General features: G+C 41.0%; 1 protein-coding gene across 1 annotated transcript; it reads left to right on the forward strand.

Annotated features, from left to right (window-relative positions):
* The first annotated feature begins 3,030 nt into the window (after nt 1-3,030).
* NTPCR (nucleoside-triphosphatase, cancer-related) lies at nt 3,031-16,566 on the forward strand. Its single transcript, XM_027721442.2, has 5 exons — nt 3,031-3,269; nt 5,805-5,967; nt 7,072-7,165; nt 9,916-10,125; nt 14,690-16,566. Exons 1-5 carry the CDS (start codon nt 3,143-3,145, stop codon nt 14,756-14,758), a joined length of 663 nt encoding a protein of 220 aa, XP_027577243.2. The 5' UTR covers nt 3,031-3,142; the 3' UTR covers nt 14,759-16,566.
* The last annotated feature ends 434 nt before the right edge of the window (nt 16,567-17,000 follow it).

Here is a 17,000-nt window from a genome sequence, read left to right on the forward strand (position 1 = left end):
AAGGGTTTAATTTGTGCCGAGGCATAGATGTTACAGGACGCAGCCGGCTGTGCCTGAGATGTTACATTTTATAATACTGCCCGACCAATCCAAGTTTTGTCCATCCCGTAGCTTTTGCCCTGGTCCACCCCCTGGCCCACCCCCTGGGAATTGGGTCTGTGGGCTTTTGGGACCACTTCTTCATCATCTTCAGAGAACAAAGGGTACACGGTCACCTAGTTCCTGACTGTGTTCTGTTGTTCAGGCTACGATATGCGTGTTCTCTAAACAGCGTAGGCCTTGCCTTGACAAAAGACTAAACATTTCTACTGGATTCAGGGGTAGGATTGACATGGGGAGCATGGAATGGGGTAAGAGGGTTGAGGAATGTGTAAACTAAAGGGTGCTAAAGGGTGAGGGATAAGGGCTGCAGCTTCTAAAATCTACTTCTACTTCTTATAAAACTTATAAAGCTTACAAAATTAGAAAAATAAGAAACTAAAAGGGTCTTAAGGCATCAATACCAGAAAACAAGGGTTCTGTCAAACAGTAGCGATAGCCTTAAAATTCTCCACATGCATTTCTGAAAATGAAAGGTTGATTTGTAAAACCTAGTAAAACTCTGTGTGGAACAAAACAACATTGTCTGGGTCTCTTAATATGGCCTGCCTGGGCGACTAGCCAATAGACTGAAATAGTTTAATATTATACAGAAAACCTACCTGTAAAATCAATCACAGTAAGCTCTGCACAGGAAGTTCAGGGCAAGGGTGAAGTAGCCAGTTATAAAGCGTTGTTCTTGTGTTAATAATCTATTAAATATGCAGTTCTTCTCCGTGATTCTTTCTTTAGATTAAAGATGCCTGACAAACCCCACAGGAAGCTGTAAGTTAATATTACGATTTCATTGATTCTAAAAAAAACACAAAACAAAATACTGGAATGTAAACTATGAAAATACAGTTTTCATTTTAGATGACAAGGGAAGCTGTCTTGTTACCTCTCGACCCTGCAACCCCACAAAAGGCATGCCAGAGTTGTCCAGTTTTTTTAATTAAATATTAAGGATGAAACCTGTTCCACACTACTCATGCTAAATGAGAAATAAAAGTCATTATGTTTAAGACGAAGATAAATTAACTGAATTGAATCATGGATGAAAGCAGAGAACAAGTAAACAAGAATTTGGAGTTACAATCTCCCTTCTGAAATGACCTCTGGCCACATCCAGTGAAACAGTTAAAAAATGTACAGATGTTCTAAACTGTGGTAAGAACAATCCCTGGTCTGCTCAGAAGTAACACTTGAGTTTTGCTTCTCATGACTCCCCAAATTTTATGTAAACATAAGTATATTGATTATATCTAACATATCCAGTGAATTGATTATATGTAATATATCCACTGACTGTACAATGTCAATGAGGGCAGAAATTAGGTCTTCCTTCCTCTACATTAACATCTTAACTGTGCTCTGTCTGGCCCAATCAGCTTGAATATGTGGCTCTACTGTGTCTCAGACTTAATAGGAAAAGCCTGTAAATCTGGTTACAAGGATACTCTCCTGGCATATGGACAATATGGATTTCAACTCCCTTAAGGCCACAGTTGAAGAGGATGCATATTTTCTACCACCTGACTAATACAAGGAATAGTGGCCATATGAGATGTACACATCAAAAATATTTTGTTCAATTAATGGAAATACCCATCAATCGTGATGTGCAGTCTACCTGCTGATCTGCATATGTCATTTGGCTGTCAGTGATACTCATTATCTTTGTGAAAATGATGAATAACCTTTACCTCCTCAGGAAATTACTGAAAATGAAAGCCAGACAAAAATGTGCTGAACCTGAAGAGATCCCTTCTAGCTGAAGTAAGTACAAAATGGGATGTATCCTTTTCATAGCCCAGGATTTTTGGGTAACCATTTTAGTGCTTATGGCCAGGCAGGCAGCAGTACATCTCGGTGGCAGGTCATCACTTCACCCAGACAGAAGCCTGTGTACCACAGTCATTCACACATAAATCCTTTTCCCTGCTCTCTTACTGCTCCTCACATCCAAGTGTAAACAAATACAGAGGCCATACGCATATAGCATTTCGGGATGCAGATGTCTATCAGTGTCTTAGTTAAACCTGCCAGACCTTTTCATTTGTGACTCAATTCTCTCAGCTTTGTAACAACCCCCAGGGGGTGTATTAACCCCCCCTTATTACATTTGGTGTCTACACTAAGATATCAGACAAACCGTTCCTCTTTTAATTGACGTGTTTGCCGCACCTTGGAGCACATTTCTTACTTGTAACAGGTAAAAAGCTCTAGAGCGAGTTCATTATTATAACTCTGTTCTCATGAGACCCCACCTGGAGTACTGCATACGGTTCTGCTGTCCCAAACATAAGGAGGACATGGAACTGTTGGAGCAAGTCCACAGGAGGGGCCATAAAGTTGATAAGAGGACTGAAGCACTTCTGCTACAAAGACAGGCTGAGAAAGTTGGAGTTATTCAGCCTGGAGAAGGTTGTGTGGAGACTCCATAGCAACCTTCCAGTACCTGAAGGGGGCCTACAGGGAAGCTGGAGAGAGACTCTTCATCTAGAACTATAGTAGTAGGACAAGGAGTTATCAGTTAAAAATTGAACAGGGAAATTAGGTTAGATATTATAAAAAATTTTTTACTATGAGGGTGGTGAGATACTGGAACAGGTTGCCCAGGGAGGTTGTGGATGCCCCAACACTGGCAGCGTTCAAAGCCAGGTTGGATAAAGCCTTGAGCAACCTAGTCTAGTGGGAGGTGTCCCTGCACATGGCAGGGAGGGCTGGGATGAAATGATCTTTAAAGTCCATTCCAACCCTTAACATTCTATGATTCTATTAACATACTCAACGTAACAGGTCAAACTGACTTAGACAAAGAAAACGCTGACCTCATTTAGGAACTAATTAGGTAGTTTTTTTTCCTTCTCCCCTCACGTTAAGTGCCGTCAATATTATGGGAAACACCACAGCACCCGCCCACTCTTGGGCCACGCCTCCGAGGCCGCCTCAGGCCGGGAACGGCCCGTCGTCCCTCAGCGCTCACCCCCCGACCCTGGGGGGGGGCACCACCTGCCCAGGGGTTTAATAATCTTCTGCTCCGGTGTTTGGCGCTGGGGCAATGCCTGGGTGTGGGGCGGGGCCGGGCCAGGCCGGGGGCGGAGCGGGGGCGGTGCAGCGCCGGGCGGGGACGAGGGCGGAGCGCGGCCCCGCCATGTCCAGGCACGTGTTTCTCACAGGACCCCCAGGTAACGGGGGCGGGAGGAGCCCCGGTAGCAGGGCAGGGGGAGGCGGTGCGCTCGCAGGGCCTGCTCTGGGGCACGGCACGGCGCGGCCCAGCCCGGCCCAGCCCGGCCCAGCCCGGCCTGGCTTAGCTTGGTTTAGCCTGGCCGGGCCCGGCTCGGCCTCGGCCGCCGCCCTGCACGGTGCCGGCGGGACTATGGGGCACTTGAAGCCGAGTAAAGGCACCCGCTGCCGGGCCCCGCCGCCGGCCCGCACTCCCAGGTGCCCCGGGAGCGCCTCCAGCTACAGCGGGGCTCGGCAGCTGCCTCCAGGGACCCCCGGCGTGTGGGCCCGGAGCTGCCGCGCTCCCCCCGTGCTGGGGTCAGAGCTGTTCCTAATGCGCTAATTAGTTTGTTCCTAATGAAAGGCAGTGTTATCTCTCCATGCAGTCCCCTATGTTATGTACTTCTCCAGGCACTCCTGATTTGTCCCTGGCTCCAGCCCTGCAGTTCGGTGTTGGGGAAAAAACTTACCTCCCGGACAACTAATCCTGTTTCGGTGTAAACTGCATCCATGAATAATTTCTGAGAGCTCGTGTTTTCTGTAACTTAATTGTAGTGATTTAGCACTTCCAACCTAAGTGATGTGCAGATATAGGTAATAATTGATATCCCAGATGGACAGGCTGTGATTGAAGCACTGGAGTAGTTCATCAAGGTAGAGGAATCGGATTATTGTGGAGGCAGAGTGGTGTATAGTATGAGGGTTGAACTATATGGTTGATAAAGAAATTAACCAGTTATTATGATTGCAAACGTTTCTTTTGCGGTGTGGGAGTAAAGCAGTGGACCTAATTCTCCTTTCTGTGAACCTCTTGTAGATGCCTGTCTTGTCTGCAATTAATTTAAAATGCTGCTGCTAAGATGAGATAGGAATACATTCTACCCCCTTCATTCTGTCTTTCCATCCACTTGAATAAAGGCAGCCCTCTGGGAGACTCAGGGGTTAGGCCTGCTTAGGCCTTGTCTCTTGTCATTTATCTGAAATTGAATGTACTGTTTTGATTAGCTAAATGTATAACTTCAAGCTTTCTTAAACTTAGTTTGAATCATTCTAGCTTTCTTCGGCAATTTACTGAATGAAGGTAACCAAATTAGAGATAGCAAATCCACTTAGCCAAATTAGTATAAATTCACTTATAGAGACAAGGCCTTGGAAAGATGTTAGATACTGAAGGTGCCATATTTGTTATTTTATTGTTGTTCAACTGCCAGAAAGCCCTTTTCTTCAGTTTTGAAAAGTTTGTTTAAAAGTTTGGCTAGATGCCCTTGAAGGCACAGTGTATTTTGTCATTGATACTGACTGTTAGGAAAAAGGAGAAATTTGGTGTGTGCATGTTGAAATGATTTCTTTTGGCATCTTTAGGCATCTCACATTTGGTCTGTGTTCTTCGTCGGGAATTAATTCTGCAGGACTGTTTCCTATCTTCAGATTTTTTTAGAGCAATGATTAAAAATGAAGTGATAGCACTAATTTTTGTGAGAGGTGATAAAGATGAGTTTAAAAGGAGATTGTCAAGGGATGGAAAGGAGAAGAAGTAGCTCCCTTGGGGGACGTGAAAGGATGCCTGGGACATGACCAATGTTTACACTGTAAAAGGTATATCAGAATGTGCAAGGAGACATCAGGTGGTGAGGATTTTAAGGACCTGTCTTAGGGTAAGAAAATGGATTAAAGGGAAGGGTACCAGGATAATTCATGTAAAAGGAACTTCAAGAGATGTAACAGAGGGTCAGCTATGAGGCCAGACCAGGTTGCTCAAGGCCATATCCAGTCATGTCTTGAAAACCTCAAAGAACATGAAGACTGCATGGCCTCTACAGGCAACCTATTTCAGGCTTCATTGGCCTTACAATAAAAAAGCTTTTCCCTATGTCTAGTCAAAATGTCTCTTGATTCAGTTACCAGAAGAAGATTTTTTCTATTGTTGGGAATACTTTTTGCCATGTAGGACCTGGTATCTCACGGGCATCAAGTGCTTCTGATTTCTAGAACATCAGTGAAAGTAGTGTGTTCTTTGTGCCAGTTAGGCTTCTGTTAATAACCGTCTGCTTTGACCTTTTGGTCTAAAAAGGGGGTAAACTTAGCTCTGTTCTTAAAAAGGAGTGAATATCAGTGGTAGAAAGGGAGATTCATCAGTCAGTTTTCCAGCAAGCTTGAATATCAGTTGTGTAACAGTATGGCTCTCATGTATTTACCTGTCTTGGGGTAAGTTTTGTGGCCTGCCTGTGTGCTATCTAAGCTATTTCAGTGGTAGCCTGGGATATTTTTACCATTCTGTTGTGAACTTCTTAAATGCTAATAAAACTTTACCGTTTCAGTACAGGATGAACTTTAAAAGGTGCTTCTGTTCTTTCCTACCATTTAAAAAAAATAATTTGCAAACTTCAAAAGTAATCAGTGTTCCTGCTGAACTGAATCATTACTGTGGTGTTTAAAAATGGGCTTTTAGTGCAGAAGAAGATTAATGCTCTGTGCTTTTTTTTCTTCTTTATTTTTAGGGGTTGGAAAGACTACTTTGATCCAGAAAGTCACTCAAGCTCTAAAATCCTCAGGCATTCCCATTGATGGATTTTACACAGAGGAAGTTAGAGAAGGTGGCAGGAGAACAGGATTTGATGTTGTCACTTTGTCTGGAAACCGAGGACCTTTATCTAGAGTCAGGTACTGAGATTTTAATAACTGTAAGCGGCTCATTGTTTTATGTGTCTGCTTCATCCATCAGCATGTTAAATGCTCTTCCAGAAGGTGATTTCCAGCACACGTATGGCTTTCATGGTCAGGTTCATTGTTTAGTTCTTGTTCCTGGCTGATACCTATATTGTATATGCAGGCAGTGTCTCTGTTGCATACTGAAATATTGAAAATGTGCGGGGGGGATGTTCTCTCTTACTGCCCATTTTACACCAGGTAAAGAGTAAGCACTGACGAGCCTTTTATTATGAGGCCAAGTCTCTTTGGAATACAGTTAGTAGCTTACTGTAGGCAGGGAGGAAGTTTTTTGTGTTTCCACCGGCTAATTTTTGGAGACAGAAGTAGAAAATAAAAAGGGAAATTGCCTATAACATTGTTTTAAAGAGCCATTGACTGGCACTCAAAACTCACATGTGAATTTTAAGAAAAAGAGGTTTTCAGAGCCACACTAAGAGAGGGGCCTCTGAAGTGCAGAGGAGCTCACAGTCTCTCCTGATTCTCTAACCTTAGATTTTCCCACTTTGAGCAAAACTTAGTCCAGGTCCACGTGTGACCTTAGCACCTTGTTCAGACAGAGCTGATCTGACTAAATAATTTACATTCTGCTAATAACAGAGCTTCACCTAGGATAGTGTGGTGCAGCACATGCAAACTGAGTATTTTTCTGAGATTGTTTAAGGGTTTCGCAGCCTGTACTGAGATTTGGGCTACTGCTGTGATGCTGTCTGTAGTGTCACATCACCAAATTCAAAGATCTGAACTGCAAACATGAGTTTTGATTTCGGTGTACATATATCTGCTGACTTTTAGATGCCATTGTCCTTCCATACACTGTTCAAACTTGAGCTTGCATAGTTGTGAAGGTAGTTTATGGTATAAATATTATCTAAAAGCAAGCTATCTGCAATATGACTTAATCATGGTTTGAGAGTTTATCTCCTGTCCTTTCTTAGAAGAATTGAGGGCATTTGATTTATTTGAATAAATTCCCATAAATCCACTTAAAATGACTGCAGTGAATTCTCACTAAACTCAGTACTGAGAAGGAATTTTGTGTTTCTTTTTCAACTTCAGTTCTAATTCTACTTCAAGATGTGAATACCGGGTTGGACAATATGTTGTAGACCTTGTTTCCTTTGAGGGGTTGGTTCTGCCTATGCTAAGAAATGTGAGTATTCTATGAAAGCTGCTGAAAAATATGTGTTTTGTGATGATCAGTGTTACTGGAAGGCCCTTCTACAGCACTAGTTTTTGATATTAATAAATGGCCTGTTTCTTGGGTTTTGCTGATTCTGATTGACTTCGGGATGAGGAATCTGGAGGGACAAATCTGGCTTGTTCTCTTGTCATTACTGTGGTTGTGCAGAGATTGCAGTCTCTTCTTTTTCTTGATCTGATGTCTTCCTGTGAACAAGACCTCCTTGGCCTGAAGAGGCAGCTAGTAGAGAGTTTCTTCCTATGCCACTGTCTTACATATTGGAAAGCAAACAAAATGTACTAATGACTTAACATGGAGAATTGAGTCAGTGGGTGCAAGAAAAAGGCTTTTGCTGCTGCTCTTCTTTAGAGCCCTTTTTCCCCACTTCCTCTGATTCTCATCTTCTTCCAGTAGAAGCATTTGTTTCTTGAATCCGGTGGGTATTTTTGATTACCACTGTATAAGTACCTACAGACTTATAATAAGCAGCCTCATTATTTGGGATTTAGCCTGCTGCACAAGGAGTGCTCTGACTGTGACAAGACTTTCCACACAGTCTTTTTCCTATCCTTCTGCTAATATTCTGTTACTGCCTTTTTCCTTCTCTTTCCTCTCTCACTCCAACCTTTCACCTCTCTAAAATTAAACAAGAACAGATCTGATTTTGGCAATAACATCACAAACAGTGTGCAGCAGCTGCTGAACTGTACTACTAAAAAAATCCTATTGTGATTTTTTTCTACACTGCCAAAGCTCAAGGGGACAAGGAAGAAGGGACTTTTTTGATGAACTTAGAACAAAAAACCACAGAGGTGCAAGGAGCAAAAATAAGATTGACGACCTGATTCTTGGTTTTGTCAAGGAACATTAAAGTCTGACAGTAGGGAAACAAAGATGTTGGGGCAAGGGAGAAAGGAAATATTAATAAAATGGAACGATTTTTATATGTTTAATTTTGCTGCAACTGTATTTATGATGTTAGTAAGTACAAAGATAGTTTAATAGAAATACTTCATGTAGCCAGTACTGCATTTGGAATCCTTTCACTACTGAATTAATATGAAGTCCAGGAGAGATCTTCCTAGAAAATTGTTAGCAGTGTTGAATTTTTCAGTTTCTTATATAGCTTACTGCAAGTACAAGAAGGTGAAGAGAAGAACTGGGGCCAGCAGAGTTACACAGTGCATGATCCTGCGCTCACCGAAAGCGCTGTTTGTCAGTTTTGTAGGGATGTGGTCATGCATGTACATGGCCCAAAGTGGAAGAGGAGAGTGAGGAAGATCACAGAACTGAAACAAGAAGAGACAAATGAAGAATGAGGTCAGGAGAGTCATAGGTATGGTCTGGTTTGATCAGAGAGCAGCATGAAATGGGCACATGCCCATTTAGTCTTGACGGCAGCTCTTACGGCTTTATTCACTCCAGTGAGAATGGGGTAGATCCTGCAATGGAAGATCTCTCCAGTTCTGCAAACTTTACCAGGCAGGACTGATAAAGTTTTTTCAGTTCCTTTCGGAGCAAAATGCTGTGTTTCTCAGTGTGTGACCTAGTGTCTGGTATTGGCTTTTTGGCTCACTGATCTATGAAAGGATTTTAGATAAAACAACTACTCAGTAGGGACTCAGCTTGAAAAGATTTATACATTTTATACAGTTCTTTTACTTTCCCAGAAGCAAACACTTTGCCTTCACAAGGGAGAATGCCTCTATTTTTCTTTAGGTTCTGTGTAATATGGCTTGTTTTGGTACATATTTACGGATCTGTAGTGATGTTTTGAATTTAGCTGGGTTCCTCCTTGCTTCTGTAAATAATGGAGCACACTTCTGAGTTACTTTTACCAAAACAGGGTAGGCATTGCACTTGTTTTTCTGTTGAAAAGTTCCTCAACTTTAGGAGCTGCTTTTTCCTCAGTAGCAGTCACCCATCTTTTTTTGCAGACTTCACTACTGTTTGCACCAGCCTGCAGCACGGTACTGTTTGGCACAGTATTCACCTCATGAAAAAAGCAAACAAACCACAAATGTGGTTAATTGTTAGTATGATTTCTCTCCTACAGTCCAGGAAGGTGGCTAGGACTATAGAATAAGATAGATCTCAACAAAGAAATGGAAAAGAAACTACTGTTCTGACGTGGGAAGGACTTGCAATGGCTTGGTTGTTATCCAGGTAGCTTTGAAGAAAGCCAGTTGTTCTGAGAGAAGTGCTCCTCCTTCAACCCAACTGAAAGAGAAAAAATGCCCAATCTAGAGTTAATGGAAGTATATTTTTTTTAAATACTTGTTTTATGTGACTGTTGATCTGTTCTGTCTATTCTAAATGCATAATTTGATGGGAAGAATAGTTTTTAAAAATTGGTGACCCTCAGAATGATTGAGAGCTGCTAGTAGGCAAAGTATAGTTCTTAATTGTCAAAAAGCTTGTATGGGAACATTGTGAGAATTCTGCTTTGAAGGAAATCTGATATTATGGATATTTCCTATAGCAGGTGGTATTTATACTGTACATATATTTTCATCCTTCCAAAAATCTGTCCTGAAATAAAAATAGTAGATTTCCAAGTCTGTCATTTGCCAGCAGTAACTTTGACTCTTCCACTTTCCCCAGTATTACAATTGAATTTATTTATTTAGGAGGTATTTCTTTTATCAGCATAGAAATTATTTCTGTTGCTTTTTCTGAATTCTGTTTTACTTACAGTCTCTTGATGCATTTTTCCACAGGTAAACCATGGCGGTGATACAGAGAGAAGAATTTGTGTCATTGATGAGATTGGTAAAATGGAACTCTTCAGCCAGGCTTTTATTCAAGCTGTTCGTCAAACGCTGGCTGGCTCAGGGACTGTGGTGCTTGGAACTATTCCAATACCTAAGGGAAAGCCACTGGATCTTGTTGAAGAAATAAGAAGTAGGAAAGATGTTAAAGTGTTCAATGTGAGTAATATTTAATATCCTTAAAGAGCCTTCTGTTCTAGGTTACTGTTTTGTATTTGGCTCTGTTTAAAAACTGTTGCTACCAATTGATAGCTGTGGGTAGCTTGTATGAAATAAGCTTTTTAGTTTCCATTTTATTCTTAATGGGCAGGTGCTCACATTATTAAAAAAAAAATCCCATTTGGCACTTGATGTAGCAGGCTCACACAGCTGGCTTTGCTTGTGAGGGGCTGCAGAAGTAATGATATAGTTGTGTTAAAAGGTTTTCTTGCTGTAGTATTATTGCTGCATAAGTATTCATTATTCCTCAGAGTTAAATCTTTTAAAGTACAGTCAGATTTTTAAGCTCTTTTTTTTTTTTCCCAGACTGGCTTGCAGAAGTATTACCAGTAATCGTATTCATAAAAAAAATAAAAAAAGGCAGCAGTGGAGTTTGCAGAAATGATTTATAGAAGAGAGACACTTGTAAATGGAGTATACTTTCTCTGGAGTCAGTGAACCAATTTTGGAATTCATTATGTTATTTTTACAGACATAATTTTCAGAATATTAGGGCCTCAGAGTGCATTTCTGATCAATTACAGGGAGGGTCTCAAAAGCTTACCACAAGTTTTTGTTCACAGGAATACATGCATGAGGTTTCCTTAACATCTCTAAGTGTCCTGGATACTTCACAAAATCAAGCTAAACGCATCCCCCACTCCTTTGACCTATGTTTCCTCTTCAAAGTTAGGTTAAAAAAGCTGCAGTGCTCAGAAAAGTTCCTTAACTTTCTTTTAGTTGGGGATCCCATCATCATCTTCAGTTTCTGGTTTTACATTAAATGCCAGTTTAATTAAGTGCTAAAGCAATTGTAGGAGCAACTTGGAGAGGCTATTCCTTTTCTTTAATAAACATTCAACTCCTGCTGTTCCTTTCAGAGATGAAGCCCCAGGTTTTCTACTACCAACCTGATGAATGTTCATTGTCAGGCTATTGAACAGAGATGCACATGAAGATGAGCTCAGTTGGTTAATGCACAGCACTGGTAATGCCAGGGTTGTGGGTTTGATCCCCACAGGGGCCATTCACTTACCAGTTGGACTTGATGATCCTTGTGGATCCCTTCCAGCTTGGAATATTCTGTGATTCTGTGATATGAATATGAATTTTGTATGACTTGCTGTACAGTGGTAGGACTGGGGAATAGAGAATGGAGAAGCCTTACTGAAAGCAACAGTCACTCAATGCTTAGGCTGCAGTCACAGCAGGAGAGTAGTGTGTGCATTTGGTACTCTCGGGAGGAAACGCAGTGCTAGAAAATAGCATTTGGCTTTTCAAGGAAGCTTTTGAGGCTCCTGTTGTCTCTTTTTATCAGGTGGTGTTCCAAGGGCATGTGCTACTCAACACTGGGTTTTTAGCTGTGTCCGTGTTGTGACACATCCTTCTCCCAAGTACTGACTGCAGCCAGAAAAAGTATTTCTGTAAATTTCAACAGAGCAGTGTTTTCTCTAGCTAAAAAATTTTTACTAAAAAAGTGACCCATCCTGTTTACGCTGCTGAGATTAGGACATGCAGGTTTCTTTGATTAAATAGAGTTCTCTGGTGAATCTGTTAGCCAAAAGCATGGATGTGAAATGTGTAACAGACTGCAGTCATTCCCCGTGACACAGACCTGCTATGCTGAAGTCTTGTGCAGGAGGGCATCTGTCTCTCTTGCTCCAGTGACACACTGTATGCTTTTTCCCAACTGGTTAAAACATGTGCATGACCAGGAACAGAACTGGCCTGTGGGGAGTCAGAAATGTTAGTAGCTGAAGTGAATGTTGAATCACCAGCTCACGTATTCTTTGAGGACTGTGGCATGGGGTGTCCAAACAGTTCATGGTCAGTAATTTCTTACTAACTGTTATGGTGCCTGGAAGTGTACAGAAGTAGGAGACTACCTTCCAAAAACGTGCTGGCTGCTTCATCACTTAAAATGGAGATTGGCTGCGTTCAAGTAGCTCAGCAAAGTTTTTTCATCCTTCTCTTAGTGTCACAAGGACAGTTCTGATGTTTGATGCCAAGAGCACAGAGACAGCTGTTTGGGGTTTTACAGTCCCTTCTGTCTTGAAAGCTTATTTTGTTGGTGAATGGGCCCAGATGCTCTAAAAGCAGTTGAACATTTGTTCTCAAATGTTTAATAAATTATGTTTAGGGCACTTAACGATAGGAGCTCTGATATTTAACACATTTCTTTCCATTGTTGCCCAATTCCATTTTGCTGAGAACTAAACTTTACAGTGAAACTACAGAGGCTCTTTTTGCACTGCATGTGTCTGTGTAGTTTTGCAGACATGGTGTCATGAATAGGATCAGGTTATCCTTAGCAGCTGGCAGATACTAATTTTCTCCCATTTTCCCCATCTAGTAATTTTGCCTCCGTGAAACCCATTAGTGAAGTTCGGTTGCATATGCCTATTAAGAAAGAAAATAGCTGAATGGATGAGACAAAAAGGTTCCATTTGAACAGATTGTAGATGAGCAGTTTCCTTCACAGTACTTTTAACAGGGGAAGAAGGCTTTTGTCCTCTGCAGTTGCATGCTTGCAGTCTAGGTGGTAATTTCCTCCACATTACCTAAATGCTTAGTATAAGCAGCATCTACAGGTTTTTTTAACTCCCTGTCTAAAATTGTACCCATCTGTTTGTACATTCAGTACAGATACTGGGAGATTTGTTCTTTCTGGGAAAGCTGCCTGCACAGAATGTCTCCAGATCTTAAGAGGAGACTTATATCTGTAAAGCAGTGTTTGTAAAACAGTTGTGAAAATTTCCCAGTGCTTGGCACTGTCTCTCTGCTGCTCTCACTGGACTTCTGGCATGTAGGTATGGAAAAGGGATAGATAAAATGTAGTATCGTTTTTGTTGGCTGTGAGAGAGTGGGAAGAGTATTAAATGTGCAGAAGGTCCTTTGAAAGTCAGGATATCAGTACACTTGCTGTGAGATTTAGAGCTTGGCTTATATGTGCTGTTTATTGTTTACTTTGGGGTCTCTCAATAGCCTTACTGAAGAGCATTCTTTGTTGTCTTGCTCTCTTTGTTATTGTGAGGTTTTTTGTTTATCTTAGAACAGGCTTGGAATGATTCTCAGTAAAACCAGTGACATTTTCAGGCAGATCTTCCCTTTCATTACTCCCCCCCTCCTTTTTTTTTTAATGTCACTTATTCATTAGTCCCATGTTGATCTGCTGTCTTGAATTCAAGTGGGGTAGGTGAGACCATTGTCTGTAGCTTTTACAGACAACACAGCTTTTACTGTGTTGGTTTCCAGCATTTGGATAGGATGTCTGTGACTGTAAATAGTGGTAGGCTCCTAGGGTCAAATTCTTGAGGTAGGGTTGTCACCTATTGAATAATAATGATAATAACAATATTTCCTCCTATTCATTATTGACTGTAGTACTAGGAGGGATACAAACTCTTGTGCTCACATCTTAAATGCAGATAACAGGGAGTGCAGTGAAAACCTTGCTGGTAGAGAGTTTTATGCTGTGCACAGTGTTATGTCTCTCCTTTCTTGTCAAACAGCTTTTCTCCAACTTTATAGGAATGTCGTTACTCTTTTTTTGGGGTTAATCTGTCTTTGTCTGATTTTTTCCTGCCTTCTCTGCAGAGGTCTGAACATTGGGAAAAATTTCTTAGACTTTTTAAAAATGAGGCTTTTGCTGATGCTTCGCAATTGCTTCTTAACCCTTTACCACCCCAGTCATCTCCCAGGTTTTGTTTGAGTTAGTAATGCCTGGCACTGTGGGTCACTGGGTCTGGACCTGGTCTGTCAAGAAGGGCTAATTTACACGCCCAGAGCCCCCCCCAGCTCTTTGCCCCCAGGAGCTGAGCTTACTGGCAAGCACAAGCATTTGGTTGGCAGTTTACAGTAATCTGTATGTGCTGGAAAGCAAAAAGACAGGGCACTGGACTACATGGATTTTCACATATGCTGGTCTTAAAGCCCAGCATTCCATGGACTGGTCAACCGAGGCTGTTTCTCAGCATGCTACAGAAGACCACAGCTTTCTCAAGTACTCTTATTTCTTTTTGGAGGTGTTTCTATCCTGCAGTACTAAGGTTTCTCAGAGTGCAGAGGTATGCTTCTAAGCCTGTTTTAAATTTTTTTTTCTTTGCAGATGTTTTTGGCTGGGTCTGTCATCTTAATCAATACAGCCCTTGCAAGTAACAAAGGTGTAAGAACACTTTATAGTAGGAAAGTTAAATTTGGTGGTTGAAAATGATTCTAGTAATGACAAAAGAACATGCTGGATGCTGGTTCTTTGAGTGATTCTTGTTAGTTATTCAAGCCCTGAATAATACTGCAAAATGCCATGGATAATTAAATCAAAAAGATCACTGAATATTCAATTATGTATGTTTGTGGGTTTAGTATATTGTGTTCTCAGTAGCAGAAGAAGGCAGGTGTTTGACACTCAACATTCCTGCACTGAAAAAGAAACGCATTTGAATTTCTCCTTTGATTGTTTTTGAAGTAAACACTGGTATAGAGGCTATTCATCTAATTACATCAGTTTTAATTTTTCTTTCTCTAGGTTAGTAAGGAAAACAGAAACAGCATTTTGCAAGACATCTTGGCAGCTGTGGAATCCTGCAGAAAATGAAGACCTTTTCTTTCCTGTAAACACTAAAGCTTTTATTTCAACAAAACATTTTGCGGATGTTTTAGAGTCTGTCTTTCCTGCTTTAGGCCCTGGAGGCTTTACTGGAGCCTTCAGGGTAGCAAGGTAAAGCTGGTAATAATCTAAAATGTGAAAATGAGATAGCGGGATTTGTATTTATTTAGTTCACCAAATTCAAAAAATTGAACAGAGTTGTAGCTAACATCCAGTTCTAATCTGGGTGTTTGGAAGTGAGGTGGTCTAACTCTGATCTAGGTCACCTCATGTAAAAACAATTAACTGTAAAATCTGTTTGAGATCTAAGTCTTCCTGAGTGTGTTCGGGCTTGCTCTGAAGTACAGAGAGCACTTCAGTGTCTGGAACTTAGCCCTGGTGTAACAGAACAGAACCCCGTACCAAATCTATGTGTGTTCTGCCTGGCTTATGTAGAAATGTCTTTGCTGTTGGCAACCCAGTTTATGTGCATCCAAGTGTGTTTCAGCATGGGTGCTGACAAATCACGAAGTAGAAGGAATAAGCCGATGGTCTCTCTCCCTCTACTTCCAGACACCCTTCCCTGCAGTTGCAGTATAAGAAGGGTTAACTAAAGTTTCAAGAAAATTTCCTGTAGTCCCAAGTGACATTTACAGAATTCCACTTTGGGTGTAAAAATAACCAACTCTAACCTCTCCTGCATGGCCCAGACAACAGTTGCTAAGAGGCTGCATTTTGATTTTATTTTCAGTTTTCTGATAGTAATCCTGTCCCATACCCCTTGTAAAATTATATATATGAAACTTCAAGTCTGTGAAGTTCAGTCAAATATTCACGTGTTTTTCATGCAGAGCTTGTTTAATCAGGATTGACTTAATACTGCATTTATCTGTATTTGTTTTACAATCTGTTATGTTTATTGATACTTCTTATTTGTTTGGGTTTTTTTCTTATTCAGTTCTGTTCATGCTTAATGGTGAAATAAGAAGTGTTTGAGAGTATTAAACAATGTGTTTCCCTATGAGGTGTGCAAATGTGTTCAGGAAAAGTGCTACCACTTAATCAGTTTTGCATGTTGTGAAAACAGAATTCCCTCCCAGGTGCACACTGTTCATTGTACAATTATTGTCATCTCTGGTTGTAGAAAGTTGTTAAGAATTCAGTTGTTGCTTAACTTTTTTCTGTTCAGTTTAGTAACTTTTAAAATCAGCAAACTATTCAAAGCCATTTTCAAATATAATTTTATTTATTAATTTCTGTAGAACTGACACTCACAGTTGTACAGGGCTGGATGGGGACAGGCATTTTTACAGGTGTCCTGCAAACAGCCAGGAGCATGGAAGGAATGTCCTTTCTCTTTCCTGTATTCAGAACAAGGGGGTCTGGTACAAACATTGCCCCTCCCCACATAGTAGGAGGTACATGCAATGTTATAGGATGCCATGGCCTCATTCCTTTCTGCCCAAATCTGTTTGGATGGTAATATTATTTTCATCATATTTGGGAAAAAGAAAATTCCTCTTAGGGTCCCACTCCTTTGAGAATGTACAGCTCCTGGCTGCTTTTTGCAAATTAAGGTTGTGCCCTGGAGATATCGCTAATCCTTTAATTACTTCAGGCATCTTACTCAGACAAAACACCTTTTTAGAGGTGAAGGACTTGGGACCAGTGTAAACCTTTTCAGGGCTGTATGCCATAGATTTTTGAGCAGAAACCTTAAGTATTGGATGTCCTGTTTCAATGTCAAGTCTCTTAAGCTGTAAAATATGCTGCAAAAGAACAGTTCAATGATTAAATAAATACCCAAAGTCTAGCAAGGTTTTAGTGGGATTGCTGTTAAGTCTTAAATGAGGATTGACCTTTAAAGCTAAGTAAAGTGGAGAGATTTCACACTTCTCTGTTAGAGGCTGGGGAGGGAAGTTCCTTTAGGAATGATGGCAGAATTGAGTTTTCCAAATTCCAGCTCAGCCAGTCTTGTTGGGAGATGACTTAAAGTGGTATTTGTTCCCCATAAAAGTAGATATATTGCCTGGCATATAATGGTACGGTACCTATTGTAGTCTCTTCATATAATAGAGTGGGAAAAAACCCCAAACAATTATAACAACAGGTTTGGGAAACCTGACCAGTACTTTTAAGCCGTTGTCTCATGGTGAAAGGAAAACCTTTTGTAGTGAGGCAAGATGGCACTGGAAAATGCAGGTGGATTTTTTCTTCACTGGAACTGTGAGTGAAGTATCAGCCCTTTTAA

The sequence above is a fragment of the Pipra filicauda genome, unplaced genomic scaffold (genome assembly GCF_003945595.2).
Source record: "Pipra filicauda isolate LSUMZ 115617 unplaced genomic scaffold, ASM394559v2 scaffold16_size7369187_pilon, whole genome shotgun sequence".
Lineage (NCBI taxonomy): Eukaryota > Metazoa > Chordata > Aves > Passeriformes > Pipridae > Pipra > Pipra filicauda.